Genomic DNA, 18172 nt, shown 5'->3' with positions numbered 1-18172 from the left:
CATGCCGAAGACCGATGGGTGGCAGATAAGAAATTGCAAGACGCTGCTTGGAATAGGGTCACGTCTTCTGACGCCGATCTAAACGAACGCGCTGTCGCACTCGGTACGACCGGTGCAATGTGGATGAAGCGCAAACTTGGTCTCGGGCTAGGAACGTCTGTATGTATATAAGTGAGAGAAAGAGTACAACATGGAAAACGCATGGACAATTCTTTCTCGGGAAGCGAAAGCACCCAACGGCGTTCTCACAGACGAGTTCGTTATGAAGTACGCTAAGGAGCTCGACTGGGGTCTCCTATCCGAAAACTACGATTTCAGCATCGACATGTTACGCATGTATTTCCATCGCGTAAACTGGTATGCCGTACTGAAGAGGACAAAGTTCAATGAGAGCTTCCTCCGGGAAATGGCTATCAACTTTAACGAGTGCTGGTATGTAGTCAGCAAATATCAAACACTGTCTGAATCATTCATACACGATTTTGCTGGCAACGTAGATTGGTACTACATCATAAAGTATCAAAACATGTTCAAGGAATTCCTCGAAGAACACGAACGTAATCACGGATTTAATACACGGCTCTTGAGTTCGCTACTGAGCATGAGGTCTAAAGAGTAAAATCGTAATGTTAACATAGTATATTTTTTTCGACCTTTATTAAGTAACCAACACAAATGGATGCTACATACAATCAGTTTTCAAGCGGTGTGGTGAAGAGCGAATACCGCTCTGTCATGCCGGTGTCTGAACTCAATTTCAACACTCCAAATAATTACACGGTTTTTAAACTCGATCACAGTGACACGTTTTACGATTCAGGAATACAATTTCACATTTGTGGTAAAGTCGTCAAGAAATCTGACGGGGCTGCTTATGCCGATAAAACAAACATTAAACTCATCGACAATTTCGTACCGTTTCTGTTTACTCGAATTGAACTCAAGAAACACAACACCACAATCGACACTGTCGACTATCCTGGTGTCACAAGCACGGTCAAGGGAATCATCAACTATTCCAGTTCGAACAAGAACTCTTTAGTAAACTGTGGTTTCGTATCCACGTTCACTGGTGGAGGCAATTTTGAAGTAATCGGTACCCTTGCACACCTCGGTCTCGGCTTCTTCGATCATCTACGGTATCCTATGTACAAGGGCGGATTCGAAGTCATATTCACCCGTGCTGAAGATAACGATGCACTATTCGTTTGGAAAGGATCAGCCACAACAGACACGATACCAGAGGATGGAAAAGTCGAAATCAAATCTTTCGTTCTTCGAGTTCCGTTAGTCGAGTATACAACCACCAGCAAGATTCAATTGATCGATGGGTTGACCCGTTTGAGTGATCATAGCAAATTGGTATACAACTATTACCAGTGGCAGTGTATTGAAAAGAAAGGTGTTTTCGGGGCCTCGTTCAACTTCGATATCACTAACGTTTATAGAAATGTATACAACCCAAAATTTATCATTGTGGGGTTGCAAACCAGCCGTTGGAATGACCAGAAGAAAATTCCCTCCCGTTTTGATAGTTGCAACATAAAAAATGTCACAGTGAAAATAAACGGAGAACGTTTTCCTCAAGAAATGCAGAACATACACATCACTGAAGGCAAATGGAGACTGTTATACGAACAGTTGGTCAGATATCGTCTGGTGAACTTTGGAGACACCAATGTGTTCGTATCTCCTTCAGAGTTCAAGAATGATTATCCACTGTTGGTGATAGACACTCATCTCCACCCAATGAGCACAGATCGCTCGAGAAGTGACATCCAGATTGAGTTAGATTTCGTAAATGCTATCGCGACCGCGCAAGCCGATGCCGGAACAACAGCATACGTAGTCGTGGTCTCTGAAACTGGATTCAGTTATGACATTTCAAGAAACATCATTAGACAACTGTAAACAATTTCTAGGAGATCACTGTAATAAAAAATAAAAAACTAAAAAAAAATATTATTTTTGCCCCAGAGTGATGAGGCAAGGGTTTAATTTGTCCCCATAAGGTCTATATTAAAGCCCAGCACAGGACAAACATACATACTCCATGTGTGGGGTTGGAGAACATCTCCGGATTTTGTAGGGAGCTATTCCCATAAGAGCCCATATTGGATCCCGAAGTAGGACGCACATATACCGGGTGTCCAAAACCACCCGTACACCCCTTTCAAAACGATGGAGAAATTTTCTTACAAACAAAAAATAATACAGAACTAGCTAAATTGGGCACGGTCTACCAAATAGTGATAATTTCAAATCCAAAATCACACCGGAAGTGACTTTTTCAGACCGGAAGTTGACTTTTTTAAATGTAAACTACCAATTTTGATTACAGAATCGGATTCTACGTTGAAAAATACATAACTTTTGCCCAAAACATTTAAAAAAAAAAAAATCGTTTTCTACCTCTAATCCCTCATTAAATTCAATAATTTTTGGTCATTCATGTGTCAAAGTTACTCGAAACAATAATAGAGAAAAACAAATAACAAAGATTACATAAAGACATATGATGAATAGAATCAGCTGTTTATTTTAAACACCTTAGCAATTGAGTAACAGCTGGTCTACACATTACTAAGTTTATTTTTTTTTTATTTTTTTTTTTTTACATTTGACCCCTTAAATGTAAAAACAAATGATTTATTTTTAAAATAAAATGAAATTAAGCAATGTGTAGACCAGTTGTTAATCAATTGCTAAGGTGTTTAAAATAAACAGCTGATTCTATTCATCATATGTCTTTATGTAATCTTTGTTATTTGTTTTTCTCTATTATTGTTTCGAGTAACTTTGACACATGAATGGCCAAAAATTATTGACTTTAATGGGGGATTAGAGGTAGAAAACAATTTTTTTCAAAAAATGTTTTAGGCAAAAGTTATGTATTTTTCAACGTAGAATCCGATTCTGTAATCAAAATTTGTAGTTTACATTCAAAAAAGTCAACTTCCGGTCTGAAAAAGCCACTTCCGGTGTGATTTTGGATTTGAAATTGTCACCATTTAGTAGACCATGCCCAATTTAGCTAGTTCTGTATTATTTTTTGTTTGTAAGAAATGGTTTCCATCGTTTTGAAAGGGGTGTACGGGTGGTTTTGGACATCCGGTATATACTACTAGGGAAAGTGGTGGTGGGTCTTCGTTACCTCCTGATTTTGACTCCCATAAGGGTCTATATTGGATCCCAGAATAGGACAAACATATATACTCTACTGACTGGAAGGGAGGGGGCTTGAAAATGGGCATATCTCTACTCTGCTGGGGGGCTGGTCCAGAAACAGCTTTTCGATGAGTGGAAGAGTAAACAGATGAGAATCCCTGGTCTGTCGGGGTTGATCCAGAACCGGCTTTTCCCTACTACTTACAAGTATCCCATTCCAGCTCCAACAGCAGTATCCAACAGTTACAAATCGACCATGTCAATTCTACGACCCCTAGTTGATTTCCCTCCTGTTCAGTTTTTAACTCCCGCTCCTGTTAATTTTGAATACTCTACTCCAGTTCCAGACTAAACCTTCTACTTTTCAACGACTCCAGAAAGCTATTAAGCTATACACCCGCTCCAATGAAAAAAAGAAGAAGAAAAACTAAAGTTAATCTAATTACACCACACAAGTATCAGTTATGAGTATTCCACTCCAAGACTTCAACTGTATATTAATATCATAGAAAAATGTAAACATAAACATTTAACAGATGTTTCAGATAATTGTAAGAGCCAGGTAATGTGATATAATATAATATATTACAGTTTTGTTCTAACATTTTACAATGACTTTTATTACTGAAATATGTTTTAGTTTTCCTATTGCAACGCGTTAAAAAGTTAACTAGGGGTATCCACACATTTGCCCAACCCTGTATACTACAATATATATATGCATAATTTTATACCCTATTCAAAAGACTGACACCAGACAGAGTCCTCTTCTCTGCTCAGTAATGGAAACAGTCCCAGTGGTGTGGAAGTGAAGGTGTCAGGAAGAGTTGATTCTGGTACTTCCCCGTAGTGCAAGGGGCAAACCCCTTTTTGGTTTGCTTGGAACTGATGAGGTAGGCCAGAGCCAGACAACCCGAACCTGGTTCTCCAGAGGCCAACTGGGGGTTAAGCGTCGGGCCGACAACCCACCTTGGAAAACCCAGTTGTTACAAAACACCAACAGGATTGTACAAACTCGGACAGGATCAACAGAACAGACTTTGGCTACCAACCAGGACTTTGCGATTCGGATTCGGAACATGGAATTTAAGAACACTGGCAGAGCCAGGAGCTGTATTAGAATATTAGAATTAAGGGCATGTTTAAAAATATTTCTGTGATAAGTTTTTATGCACCTACAGAAGATGCAGATGAAAAAGAAAAGGATATATTTTATGAAATGTTAGAAGCAGAGTGAAATAAGTTACCAAACTATGATACCAAAGTTATGTTAGGTGATTCCAATGGAAAGATTGGACAAGAACCAATATGGAAAAGTACAGCGGGAGAGAATAGCCTCCATAAAGAAAGCAACGATAATGGAATAAGATTGTTGAGTCTGGCAGTTAGTGGTGACATGAAGATCGTGAGCACCCTTTTCCCAAGGAAAGACATCTACAAGGCAATATGGGTATCACCCGGTGGTCATACGAAAAACCAAATAGACCATGTGCTAGTTGACAGAAGACACCTTAGTCACATTACAAATGTACCAAGAGGGGCTGAATGTGGATCAGATCACTATCTGGTTTTAGTAAAGGTGGACAATAGATCTGTAAACATTGCAGTCAAGAAACTCAAAGAAAAGGATACAGTAAAGGAATTCAAGATTAAATTATCAAATAGATTTCATAGCTTGGAGGAACAAGAAGGAAATGAAGAATTTAATATTGAGGAGAGCTGGAAGTCCCTAAGAAATATGTTACCTACAAAATTTTTGCTGAGGAAGTTTGTGGGAAGAAAAAGCGCAGGAAACAGAAACCTTTGTTTGATGAAGATTGTAAATCAGTGGTAAATGAAAGGAAACAAGCTAATGAAATCTGGCTGAAACATGGAAGTGATATTGACAGGAGGAACTGTGACAACAAAGCAAAAGGAACGGTAAAGGTTCTCAGAAGGAAGAAAACACAATGGATAAATAGTCTGCTGGAAAAACAGAAGATGACAACAGCTAACAATTCAAGATATTTTTTATCAAGAAGTTAGGGGGTTCAAAAAAGAATTCAAAACTATATACATATGGTAAACAAAACAGGAAACGTAATTATGCAGCAGAAAGACCTATATATCAGAATGTACAACCTTTTGTACCCAATCAACTGTACAAATTTAAGGAATATTGTACAATTCCATATAGTTCTATACTCTTGTAGTTGCAATTCCATGGAATTGTCCTAATCCATGGAAGAAATCAAGACTGCAATAAGTGGCCTCAAAAACAATAAGGCACCAGGAGAAGATGGAGTGACAGCTGACATACTGAAAGCAGGTGGGCAGGTAATAATAGATAAAATGCATAGTTTAATCAATGAAATATGGAATAAAGAAACTATTCCCAAAGAGCGGCGAGAGGCTTTAATAGTACCCATCCGCAAAAAAGGGGACAAACAATTTAATAATAACCATAGAGGAATTTCCCTTTTAAATGTTACATACGAAGCATGGTTTTTAAGTAAGTACCATTTTTAAATTTCTCCGTTCCAGCGCTGCGATAGGCATTTTCGACATTTGCGCTGTGTATGGGCATCTATTGGTAAGCCCTAGCCGGAAATTCAAGAACAATCGGCCGTGTTTACATCTGGTTTCGAGCATTCAAAATGGTGCCGCCAATTGAGACCGCCGCTGACTGTGAAGTGTGCGCTGTAATTAGATTTTTAAGTGCTAAAAGTGTGAAAGCCATTGAAAATCATCGACAGATTAGCGAAATGTATCGCGAGAACATTATGAGTGACGGAATGGTACGCAAGTAGGTAAGGACATTTAAAGACGGTCCCACCAACGTTCATGATGAGTAACACACTGGGCGGCGTCATTACTGTCCCCGTACCTAGTGCGTTGTACCAAGGCTGCACTAGATATACAGGCCGTGCTGCTCCCCCACCACTTCAGGCGCTACGGCACAACTGAAGGCGGTCACTACCCCGCTACGCGCCGTGGTCGGTAGGCATAGCGCGGTAGGTATACTAATGAAATCGTCCACAACAATTCAAACGTTTATGATATCATTGTAAAAATTGAACAATGAAGAAGTGGTAGGTTTATTTCTTTGCAACGATTCAAAATATGGCACAGGATAGTGTAGACAAACTAGCACTACCGTTAAATAACAACAAATAAGACAAATTTTCCCTTACTTCACTGGGGGGACAAGATGTGAATTTATGTGCTACATGGGCCTACTACAACAAAAAAAGATTAAGTTACTCCACATAAATATCAATTTGAGCATAAGAATAGAAATATTGATGGAACTATTATTTTCTTAGAAATAATTGTACATAGGTGGGGCAAATTAAATCATGCTTTCAAGGGAGTGAAGATTGTCAAGCAATAACAACTGTTGATCGTGAGAATTGTCATATTTTTAAGATAATGTTTTGTCTGGTTAGAGAAATGGAACAGTGTGGTGGTACGAGGATAACCAGTAAATAATAACAAATACCCCCGCCGCAGCAAACCTGCAGACTAAGCGAATTTCCATTTATCAGGCTGGATTTCTACTAAAATATTATCTTAAAATTTTCAGATTTATTTCCTTTTTAAAAAACATTAATTTTAATGAGTACTTATATTTGCTGATACAGGGCAGGTATTGAGGTGTTTTTTTAAGTGTTGATAGCTTAGGATGAAATAAACGAAATTGTCAAATTTGATTAAAACATATCCATAAGCAAGCAAATTACAACAGTTTATTTATTCTCATTTTCTTTATTATTATCTCCGTAACCATTAGGCATACAACAACGCTTCAATATGCAAAATTCTTTCTTTTGTTAATATCTACAAAATGGTTTGGAAAGAAATTGTGAAATTTTGTGTTTTTATTGTTGAAAATGGGAAAAACAAATTTTTACTGAATAACACCCCCCATAAACCTCTGTTTCCATAGTCCGATCATGCTGGTTCACGAACTTATTCAAATAAATGTACGTTTACACGTTTGTACCAAATTTCATCAAAATCGGATCAGTTTTGCTCGAGTTATCGTGCTATTAGACACACACACATATATAAATTGAACGGAATTTGAACGGAGGGTGTTTAATGTAGCTGTTGTAAATCTAAATTTGTGTTAAGTGATAAGCAAACACTCCTCAACTCACTTTCTTATTATTTTACCGTGATAGATAGTTGAAATTTACAATATCCCTTTAAGCGTATAGTAAATAATGCGTTGATTACTAAAGGTATTTAAGGTTATGATTGGTGAAATATATGGAAATGCCTTCTTAAGATGTAAAAGTCTGAGAAAGGTAGGCCTACTCATGTTAGTAATGTATCATGTTCTCGACAACACAAATCTTGAGGTGTGCCTTTCTTGTGGTAGGGATCTAAAGCTATTGTTAAAAGAATGCTTATTTACATTCTCTAATATTTTATTAAATAATAATCATTAGTAAAATGAACAAATAACGGATAATTGAGGAAGGAAAGGAACATACAAAAAAGCGAAAGCTATAGATAAGCTTTCTTACAATATAGAAGACTCTTTGGTACTGTTTAAATACAAGTTACAACACTGAAAACAGTATTTTTTTCTAATCCTCATTTTGTATATTTAACCATACGATAGCAGTTTAATAAATAGTAGGACGTATCCAATAGTGAAAACAATTATATAAAAACGTCTGCTTGAAATAAATAGTAGCCTAAATGGTAAATGTCTGAATAAATAATAAATAAATAAATACTTTATTTTCTTGACAATATACATTGTATTGACAGTACAATTAATTAGTTTTTAACTTCGGTTTAGTATTTAATTAACCATGCACAAACAATTTTAAACGCGTAATAAACTAGCTAATCACTACGCTACACTAATATAGAACATTACTACAAAATTTCATTACATTACGACTTCATTTAATGGTTAAAATCACGGTGGGAACTAACTGCAGTCGTAAAAACGTATAAGCGCCTGTGTGTGAAGCGGCCGCGGGACCGCCTACAGTTGTGACATCACACAAGTAGCAGCACGGCCTGTATGTCTAGTGCGGCCTTGGTTGTACCGGATAAGCTTATAAAGATAATAACCATGTGTGTATCAAACTCACGTTGTAAAGTAAAGATAGATGGAGAAACCACAACTGAGTTTTATGTATGGATGGACTACCCCCCCCCCCCCCCTCCTGTTCAATATTGCTCTAGAGGAAGCCCTAAAGCAGTAAAAAATTCACCCGTAGGACTAAAACTAGGGTCAAATATTAATATATTGGCTTTTGCGGATGACATAGTACTGATGACAGAAAAGGAAGATGATCTAAGGGTTTTGACAGAGATATTAATTAATAAAAATGAATACCGTATGTAAGATAAACCATGTGAAAACCAAATTTATGAGAGTAGCAAGGGAAGAAGATGGAAATAATGCTAATTTTCTCAAAATAAAGAACCACGAATTCCAAAGAGTTAATAATTTCTGATATCTAGGTGTTGTACTATCTGACAGAAATACAGAAGACATAGAAATTCAGAATAGGATAAATTCAGCAAATAAAAGTTGGTATGCATGTGGAAAACTAATTAAATCAAAGTTGTTATCAAGAAAAACAAAATTTAGAATCTACAAAACAATAATTAGAACAGTACTTTTATATGAAGGGGAAATTTGGATCCTGAGCAAAAACATGGAAAAGGAGATTATAACCTTTGAGAATAAAGTTCTAAGAACTATATATGGTCCAGTATGTGAAGATGGAGAATCCGCCACAACCAAGAGTTAAGAGAATCATACAGAGACCCCGATTTTGTATGAGAGGCCAAAAGCTGAAGGCTAGAAGGGTTGGCCATATCTTGAGTAGAAATGAGGAGAGCATGTTGAAGAAGGTCCTAAGGGGAGATCCGAGGGAAAGGAGACCAGTAGAAAGACCAAAGGCTAGGTGGTGGGATCAAGTCCGGAAGGATATGGAAAAGATGAGACTAGTAGAGGAAGATTTGGAGGACCGAGAGAACTGGCGACAACGTGTTGGCGAGACCAAGTACCAGCTTGGGTACAAGTAGCCATGGCATTAAGCAGTAAGCAGTATATATACACTACACACATGTCATGTACGATTTAACTTTTTGAAGCATTCATCCTTCCACAAAGAAGAACATTGTTCTTTTAACTTATATTGTGAATTAAAGTGGAAGTGTAATAGTTTTAGCAATTCAATTGATATTAATTTAACTTGATAATGTAATTAACAATTATTTCTAAGGGTGATGAGATTATACAATAAATTAAATACCTCTTGAGATGAAAAATTTCCACCGTATTTGTGATCAGGAGGACCACTGTTGTTCCAAGGATTTATTACATAATACCTGAAGTTGACAGACAGAACAGAATTAACTGACATTTTATCCACATAATTGTAAGTTATCAGATGCACATTATAATATATCTGGCACGGTACTAATTAGCCAGCCAAATCATCAGTCATCATTAGTCCTTAGTATTGTTCTAAATTAAAAGGAATGAATACTATCGGAACTCAACAAATAAACTGCATCTCATTATAGGAATACATAAAGGGCACAAGAGTATCATGAAATAATGGAAAACGTGTGGTAACAGCTAGTTAGAACTAAAGATAAGTCAGAGAAAACATGTGGCAGGCTCAATTAGAACTTAACAGCTCAAAACCTGCATCCCAACTACCAGCGACTTTGTTTATACATAATATGAAAAGTTTCAATATTTACTTTTTGTCAGTTTAAAGAGTCAATGTCTGGTGTATGTTTGGATTCAAAGGGCAAAAGTGTCTTCAATTTGACAGTTTAAAATAAAGTAGGACTATTGACTTAAAGTTTTCAGGCCTCTAATTTGAGAAAAAAAACATAAAATCAATTTTACAAGTAGTTGGCCTGTACTTATGTTATTACGCATTAAATATTATACTAGCTGTGTGGCCATTCTACGCACGCGTATCTTATCGTAGTCAGTTGAAACCTTCTTATATTAAGAACAGCAGTTGGTTAGCATATTTTCAGATATGCTGGCAAAACTATTATATATAAACATACAGTACGGTATCTGACAGTTTCAAGCCAAAACAAATGCTTCGCAATTAAATGTCACCCGGATCGTGTTGGTCCATATGTTAAATCCAATGATAAAACCAAAAAAATGCTTCATAGATCTATGAGGCATAGCCCTAAGGTAGGCATTTAATTAAAGTTACTTTCCACAATGGTTAAAAGTATTTAAGGTACTACCTCAACCTCACAATTTCAATTTAACACTTTATTCGGGTTGACATTTTCATTATCAAGGTGCTCTTGTCCTTTCCTTGAAATACTGAGAAATAAGGACATTAATGCGTTACCAACATTACACACTATATATTATATGTATAATTTAAGAACATGCTTGTAATTTTAAAAATATAAGAATGAAGGGGCTAGTTTTTAGTGGACAGGGCACTTGGCTTGGGAAAACATTAAGCAGGAAGAAATGAATACAAAACTAACTTAAGATGGGTTTTCCTATGCACAGAAGCGGAATGTGGAAGCCGGAGAGGCGATTTTAATGGTGTTCCGCTTCGCTTCTAGGACAACAGTATTATTAAATTACCTAAGACAATAGGAGAGCGGGCTGCGCATGCAATCCGTGTTCCGCTTCCGTGCCTAGGAAAATCCAGCTTTATCCAAGAAAAGAGTTCCAAGCAGTTGACAGAACACAAATACCGGTAGCTTACAACACAATTAATTTTATAATTTGTCCCAAAAAGAGGAATTTCTTCAGAACATAGTAGAATGGCAGTTACTAACCTGCTGTAAACTTCCAGTCTTTCCTTGGGTAAGTTAGTCGTTTATTCATCAATATCAATTATAAAACTTATTTAAGTACTTACGAAAAATTGTACTTTTTGGAAATCAAATTGAGCATTTCAAACACAACTCCTTTGTATTCAGTTGGATGTCCACTTTGGTTGTATTGTATTATCTGCCATGGTGGATACTGGAACAAAGTAACATTGTAAGTGTGTTTGATCATGGTAAGGAAACACAATACTGTACAATATAATATTCCTTTATTTTAATCGTAAATGTAATTGTAATGGGGAGCGAGCTGGTCTAGTGGTTAGAGCGCGGGACTCCGGTTCCTGGGGTCCTGGGTTCAAATCCCGCCAAATCACCAATGGATTTTATCCAAGTGATAATGCCGTAACCCCTAGGTCTAGCCTGAAGTAATGTGAAAAACAATTTCGAACTCGTGCCTAGCGTCCTAGAAAAAAAGAAAAATTGTAATTGTAAACAAAGATGGTGTATTTCTTTAAATCTTGGTGCAGTTTGCTTCCTCTTAGGTATTTCATGCAGCCTGAAGGTAAGTGAGGAGTTCTCAGGCTGCAGCCAGCGTAGAAGGATTTTTTTCTCCCACAGAGCAATCCAAAGCAACGTTAGGGCTTAACTAAATCTATGTCCAAAGTTGTAGGGATGGGGGTTCAGAGCTTTAATTATGATATGTGATAAAATCGCTTCACCTAAACAATGAAGTAAGCGAATTTCAGAAATAAAATTTTAAAAAGAAAAATGTGAACTATACATAAGTGTAACATAATAAAAACTATTGTTGGTCTATTATGTTTCAATATTAATCATTAGTTTACATTCTAGAACGCTATTATTATTACTGTTGACACCCAGGCACGGATTTACATATCTCCCACCTGAAGATTACATCACTACTTTGGCCAATTCAGATCCCGTTATTGGTCGCCATACCTGCAATTCAGCCACTGCTCCTGTGTGTTGCAATAGAACCCATGCCCTATTGCTACCCAAGTACGTATAGTTGCCTACCAACATTTTTACATCGATTCTTGGTACTAGTACTTTCCTCAAGAACCCTTTATTACAAAAATCCACACAAGAGCCTTAAGTACTTGATATATGACTAATTACTAGGTACTTGTTTAGTTTTTGTTCATTCAATAAATGTGTCACAGCATGTTATGATCAGTTTGATTTTTTTTTCTAAAATATATTAGCTAATTTTAATCAACATACACTTACATTAAAAGAGGCAACAGGTAAGCTCATCTTTCGAAAGCCGTACTTTGCATGAGGGAACAGATGGTCAGTGAGAGCACAGCCTTCCCGAGGGTTCCAGTAGCCAATGTCCAGTAGATGGTCAGGTGGGGACGAATTGAGGAACTCTTGACCCCACAACTCAGCAGTCAGAGCTCTCCACACAGTACAGTTGTCACAGATCACCTCCGTCTTGGAACGCTTCTACAAACAGATGGTCAGTGAGAGCACAGCCTTCCCGAGGGTTCCAGTAGCCAATGTCCAGTAGATGGTCAGGTGGGGACGAATTGAGGAACTCTTGACCCCACAACTCAGCAGTCAGAGCTCTCCACACAGTACAGTTGTCACAGATCACCTCCGTCTTGGAACGCTTCTACAAACAGATGGTCAGTGAGAGCACAGCCTTCCCGGGGGTTCCAGTAGCCAATGTCCAGTAGATGGTCAGGTGGGGACGAATTGAGGAACTCTTGACCCCACAACTCAGCAGTCAGAGCTCTCCACACAGTACAGTTGTCACAGATCACCTCCGTCTTGGAACGCTTCTACAAACAGATGGTCAGTGAGAGCACAGCCTTCCCGAGGGTTCCAGTAGCCAATGTCCAGTAGATGGTCAGGTGGGGACGAATTGAGGAACTCTTGACCCCACAACTCTGCAGTCAGAGCTCTCCACACAGTACAGTTGTCACAGATCACCTCCGTCTTGGAACGCTTCTACAAACAGATGGTCAGTGAGAGCACAGCCTTCCCGAGGGTTCCAGTAGCCAATGTCCAGTAGATGGTCAGGTGGGGACGAATTGAGGAACTCTTGACCCCACAACTCAGCAGTCAGAGCTCTCCACACAGTACAGTTGTCACAGATCACCTCCGTCTTGGAACGCTTCTACAAACAGATGGTCAGTGAGAGCACAGCCTTCCCGGGGGTTCCAGTAGCCAATGTCCAGTAGATGGTCAGGTGGGGACGAATTGAGGAACTCTTGACCCCACAACTCAGCAGTCAGAGCTCTCCACACAGTACAGTTGTCACAGATCACCTCCGTCTTGGAACGCTTCTACAAACAGATGGTCAGTGAGAGCACAGCCTTCCCGAGGGTTCCAGTAGCCAATGTCCAGTAGATGGTCAGGTGGGGACGAATTGAGGAACTCTTGACCCCACAACTCTGCAGTTAGAGCTCTCCACACAGTACAGTTGTCACAGATCACCTCCGTCTTGGAACGCTTCTACAAACAGAAGGTCAGTGAGAGCACAGCCTTCCCGAGGGTTCCAGTAGCCAATGTCCAGTAGATGGTCAGGTGGGGACGAATTGAGGAACTCTTGACCCCACAACTCTGCAGTTAGAGCTCTCCACACAGTACAGTTGTCACAGATCACCTCCGTCTTGGAACGCTTCTACAAACAGATGGTCAGTGAGAGCACAGCCTTCCCGAGGGTTCCAGTAGCCAATGTCCAGTAGATGGTCAGGTGGGGACGAATTGAGGAACTCTTGACCCCACAACTCAGCAGTCAGAGCTCTCCACACAGTACAGTTGTCACAGATCACCTCCGTCTTGGAACGCTTCTACAAACAGATGGTCAGTGAGAGCACAGCCTTCCCGAGGGTTCCAGTAGCCAATGTCTAGTAGATGGTCAGGTGGGGACGAATTGAGGAACTCTTGACCCCACAACTCAGCAGTCAGAGCTCTCCACACAGTACAGTTGTCACAGATCACCTCCGTCTTGGAACGCTTCTACAAACAGATGGTCAGTGAGAGCACAGCCTTCCCGGGGGTTCCAGTAGCCAATGTCCAGTAGATGGTCAGGTGGGGACGAATTGAGGAACTCTTGACCCCACAACTCAGCAGTCAGAGCTCTCCACACAGTACAGTTGTCACAGATCACCTCCGTCTTGGAACGCTTCTACAAACAGATGGTCAGTGAGAGCACAGCCTTCCCGAGGGTTCCAGTAGCCAATGTCCAGTAGATGGTCAGGTGGGGACGAATTGAGGAACTCTTGACCCCACAACTCTGCAGTCAGAGCTCTCCACACAGTACAGTTGTCACAGATCACCTCCGTCTTGGAACGCTTCTACAAACAGATGGTCAGTGAGAGCACAGCCTTCCCGAGGGTTCCAGTAGCCAATGTCCAGTAGATGGTCAGGTGGGGACGAATTGAGGAACTCTTGACCCCACAACTCAGCAGTCAGAGCTCTCCACACAGTACAGTTGTCACAGATCACCTCCGTCTTGGAACGCTTCTACAAACAGATGGTCAGTGAGAGCACAGCCTTCCCGGGGGTTCCAGTAGCCAATGTCCAGTAGATGGTCAGGTGGGGACGAATTGAGGAACTCTTGACCCCACAACTCAGCAGTCAGAGCTCTCCACACAGTACAGTTGTCACAGATCACCTCCGTCTTGGAACGCTTCTACAAACAGATGGTCAGTGAGAGCACAGCCTTCCCGAGGGTTCCAGTAGCCAATGTCCAGTAGATGGTCAGGTGGGGACGAATTGAGGAACTCTTGACCCCACAACTCTGCAGTTAGAGCTCTCCACACAGTACAGTTGTCACAGATCACCTCCGTCTTGGAACGCTTCTACAAACAGAAGGTCAGTGAGAGCACAGCCTTCCCGAGGGTTCCAGTAGCCAATGTCCAGTAGATGGTCAGGTGGGGACGAATTGAGGAACTCTTGACCCCACAACTCTGCAGTTAGAGCTCTCCACACAGTACAGTTGTCACAGATCACCTCCGTCTTGGAACGCTTCTACAAACAGATGGTCAGTGAGAGCACAGCCTTCCCGAGGGTTCCAGTAGCCAATGTCCAGTAGATGGTCAGGTGGGGACGAATTGAGGAACTCTTGACCCCACAACTCTGCAGTTAGAGCTCTCCACACAGTACAGTTGTCACAGATCACCTCCGTCTTGGAACGCTTCTACAAACAGATGGTCAGTGAGAGCACAGCCTTCCCGAGGGTTCCAGTAGCCAATGTCCAGTAGATGGTCAGGTGGGGACGAATTGAGGAACTCTTGACCCCACAACTCAGCAGTCAGAGCTCTCCACACAGTACAGTTGTCACAGATCACCTCCGTCTTGGAACGCTTCTACAAAAAGAAGGTCAGTGAGAGCACAGCCTTCCCGGGGGTTCCAGTAGCCAATGTCCAGTAGATGGTCAGGTGGGGACGAATTGAGGAACTCTTGACCCCACAACTCAGCAGTCAGAGCTCTCCACACAGTACAGTTGTCACAGGTCACCTCCGTCTTGGAACGCTTCTACAAAAAGAAGGTCAGTGAGAGCACAGCCTTCCCGGGGGTTCCAGTAGCCAATGTCCAGTAGATGGTCAGGTGGGGACGAATTGAGGAACTCTTGACCCCACAACTCAGCAGTCAGAGCTCTCCACACAGTACAGTTGTCACAGATCACCTCCGTCTTGGAACGCTTCTACAAACAGATGGACAGTGAGAGCACAGCCTTCCCGGGGGTACCAGTAGCCAATGTCCCGTAGATGGTTGAACTAGTATTTTCTTTATCACTTATTAGACTAAATTACTGAGCTTAGTCAGTAACAACACTATCATATAGTTTATTCACTACTCATCCTTCACTCATATTTCCTAAAATATACACAATGTTGTCAGCTAGCTCAGATATATTCAAAATTTAATCTGTGCAGATTTTGACAGCGTCTTAAGGATAAAGACAGGTTTAGGCTTGATTAAATTATGTAGTAAGACATTTAATTAATTATTATCAATGTGGTTAAACATTTTAGACCCATTCTAAATAATTTTACCTGGGTCCGTTTTTTTAAGTAACCGTTTCAGTTCAGTACTTAGAATTGAAAATTTTCACATAACAGCATTGTTTACTTACATAACAGCATAGTTTTACTTAACAACACATCTAACGGACCAATGAGGTTCAAGGATTAAGAGAGAGGAAGTAAAATTCTAATGCTTTGAACTTCAGCTAATCAGCTACGGTATTTACCAATTTAATTGTTAACGATTAGTGCAATTAGTGATCGGTACAATGAGTCGGTGCATCAATGTCAGTGGCAATGAGAGGTTATAAAGGATAACATAACCTCTCTTAGAAGTTTTAAAAAGTGATTATTAGTGATTAAAAACCGGTTGTAGGTAAAGTAGTGTACCCAATTCTCGTAAATAGTGTTAACGACACAATGATAAAGCTTCATAAATTATATTTATTTATTGGTACTGAACACTGGTTTTTAATAGAACTCACCATAAAAACTCCAAAACTAACATAAACACAACAAACAATAATAATAATAAATATTACATCATCTGATTTGTCACATGTCACATGTCCTTTTTTTTCAATTTCAATCTTTTTTCTTTTCCATTTTAAATTGTCTCAGTTGGCACCGGTTTCTTCTGAAAACTGCTCCGCTGTCCATTTGTACAAAATAGGAATTCGGGCTTTTGTGTTTCTTGACAACTTTTCCTTTTGCCCATTCTCGAGTTCCCTTTTGGACATAAACTTCTTCGCCCTCCTTTAATTCTGGAAGTAGATGAGCCGATCTGTCATAATATGTTTTTTGTTTTTCTTGGGCTTGCTTCAAATTTAGAACTGTTTCATTGGTAGGGAAGAGTGGTTTCATGGAATCTTTAGTAGCAGGAAGAACAGTCTTTAGTAGTCTTCCCATTAGCATTTGAGCAGGTGCTCTGAGATTAGCTTTAGGAGTACAGTTGAACCTCGTTTGTACGAACCTCGATAAACCGAATTCCTCGATAAGACGAATTTTTCTTAATCCCCTTGACACTTTCATATAGGTCAATGCTAAAAACGCCTCTATACAACGTAGTAATTAAGTTAAAAACCTCCATAAGACGAATTTGTTTGTGACATGGACTAGGACTGATTAACCTCTATACAACGAATATTCTTAGCACAAAACCTCTACAAGACGAACGTGACCTCTATAAGACGAATTTATCATAATCTTAACCTCCATAGTACGTAGTTTGTACTCCAAACAGAAGCTTGTCTCAACATGAAACCCCCACCCATCCCTCCTCCTTCCTCAGTCATTGTTTTTGGAGAAACCTTGGAGCGAGGAGAAACCTCTATAAGAAGAATAACAGCAGCATTAAACCTCGATAAAACGACCCTCTTTATTAAGAATACCTCTATAGTACGAATTTTTCCCGTACCCCTTGAAATTCGTCTTATAGAGGTTCAACTGTATTATTGTAATCGATTATGGCCAGGTTTGGATCTCCCTTGGTCTTTAGCGTTTTAGACAGCATTGACTTTAAAGTTTGTATAGCCCTCTCCACCATCCCGTTAGATTTTGGGTAGTACGGAGACGAAGTTATATGCTCAATTTTATACCTTTCTGTGAACGTGGAAAACTTGTGGCTATCGAACGGAGGGCCATTATCGGAGTGTAATTTCTTAGGCAGGCCATGAGATCTAAATATCTGTGTCAATCCTGCAGTTACTGAATCAGCTGTTGTTGTACTCATCTTCTTTACTTCCACAAATTTGGAATGATAGTCAATCACTAGCATGTGATTGGTATTGTTAATTTTGAAGAAATCAACTCCAATTTCTTCCCATGGGATTTCTGGCACTGGATATGGTTTAAGAGGTTCTTTTGGGTTTGATCTTTGGTATTCCTGGCATGTTGTACATTGGTCTACTGTGTTTTTTATGTCTCTCATCATTCCTGGCCAGTACCAAGCCATCTGTGCTCTGTTTTGGCACGAATTAATTCCTTGGTGTGAAGCGTGTAGTTGCCTCAGCATGTCGGGTCGCAGCTCACTCGGAATAACAAGTCGGTCTTCCATATATATCAGATCATCGTATAAATGTAATTGATACCTTTTTTCCCAAAAAGGGTGAGCTTTGTCATCACAATTTTGTTTGTGTTCAGGCCATCCATGTTCTATGTAAAAACGTACTTGCTTTAGTGCGGCATCCCTTTCTGTAGCATATTTATGT

General features: G+C 39.7%; 1 protein-coding gene across 1 annotated transcript in view; it reads right to left on the bottom strand.

Moving 5' to 3' along the window:
* The window catches only part of LOC129000742 (uncharacterized), a 66707-nt gene that overhangs the window by 27256 nt on the left and 21279 nt on the right, over nucleotides 1-18172 (bottom strand). The window contains exons 8-27 of the mRNA XM_054427726.1: nucleotides 15476-15640; nucleotides 15116-15302; nucleotides 14947-15072; nucleotides 14778-14903; nucleotides 14609-14734; nucleotides 14440-14577; nucleotides 14271-14408; nucleotides 14102-14227; nucleotides 13955-14070; nucleotides 13595-13781; nucleotides 13426-13551; nucleotides 13257-13382; nucleotides 13088-13225; nucleotides 12919-13056; nucleotides 12750-12875; nucleotides 12581-12718; nucleotides 12412-12549; nucleotides 12211-12380; nucleotides 11049-11155; nucleotides 9441-9516 (exon numbers count right to left, since the gene is read on the bottom strand). Of these exons, the coding sequence (XP_054283701.1) occupies nucleotides 9441-9516; nucleotides 11049-11155; nucleotides 12211-12380; nucleotides 12412-12549; nucleotides 12581-12718; nucleotides 12750-12875; nucleotides 12919-13056; nucleotides 13088-13225; nucleotides 13257-13382; nucleotides 13426-13551; nucleotides 13595-13781; nucleotides 13955-14070; nucleotides 14102-14227; nucleotides 14271-14408; nucleotides 14440-14577; nucleotides 14609-14734; nucleotides 14778-14903; nucleotides 14947-15072; nucleotides 15116-15302; nucleotides 15476-15640 (2718 nt within the window). The remainder of the gene's footprint in view (nucleotides 1-9440; nucleotides 9517-11048; nucleotides 11156-12210; nucleotides 12381-12411; nucleotides 12550-12580; nucleotides 12719-12749; nucleotides 12876-12918; nucleotides 13057-13087; nucleotides 13226-13256; nucleotides 13383-13425; nucleotides 13552-13594; nucleotides 13782-13954; nucleotides 14071-14101; nucleotides 14228-14270; nucleotides 14409-14439; nucleotides 14578-14608; nucleotides 14735-14777; nucleotides 14904-14946; nucleotides 15073-15115; nucleotides 15303-15475; nucleotides 15641-18172) is intronic.

The sequence above is a fragment of the Macrosteles quadrilineatus genome, unplaced genomic scaffold, assembly GCF_028750875.1.
Source record: "Macrosteles quadrilineatus isolate MER2022 unplaced genomic scaffold, UCM_ALF_1.0 Scaffold_1__1_contigs__length_201487025, whole genome shotgun sequence".
NCBI classification, from domain to species: Eukaryota; Metazoa; Arthropoda; class Insecta; order Hemiptera; family Cicadellidae; genus Macrosteles; species Macrosteles quadrilineatus.
This window is presented reverse-complemented; position numbering and strand designations above follow the sequence as displayed.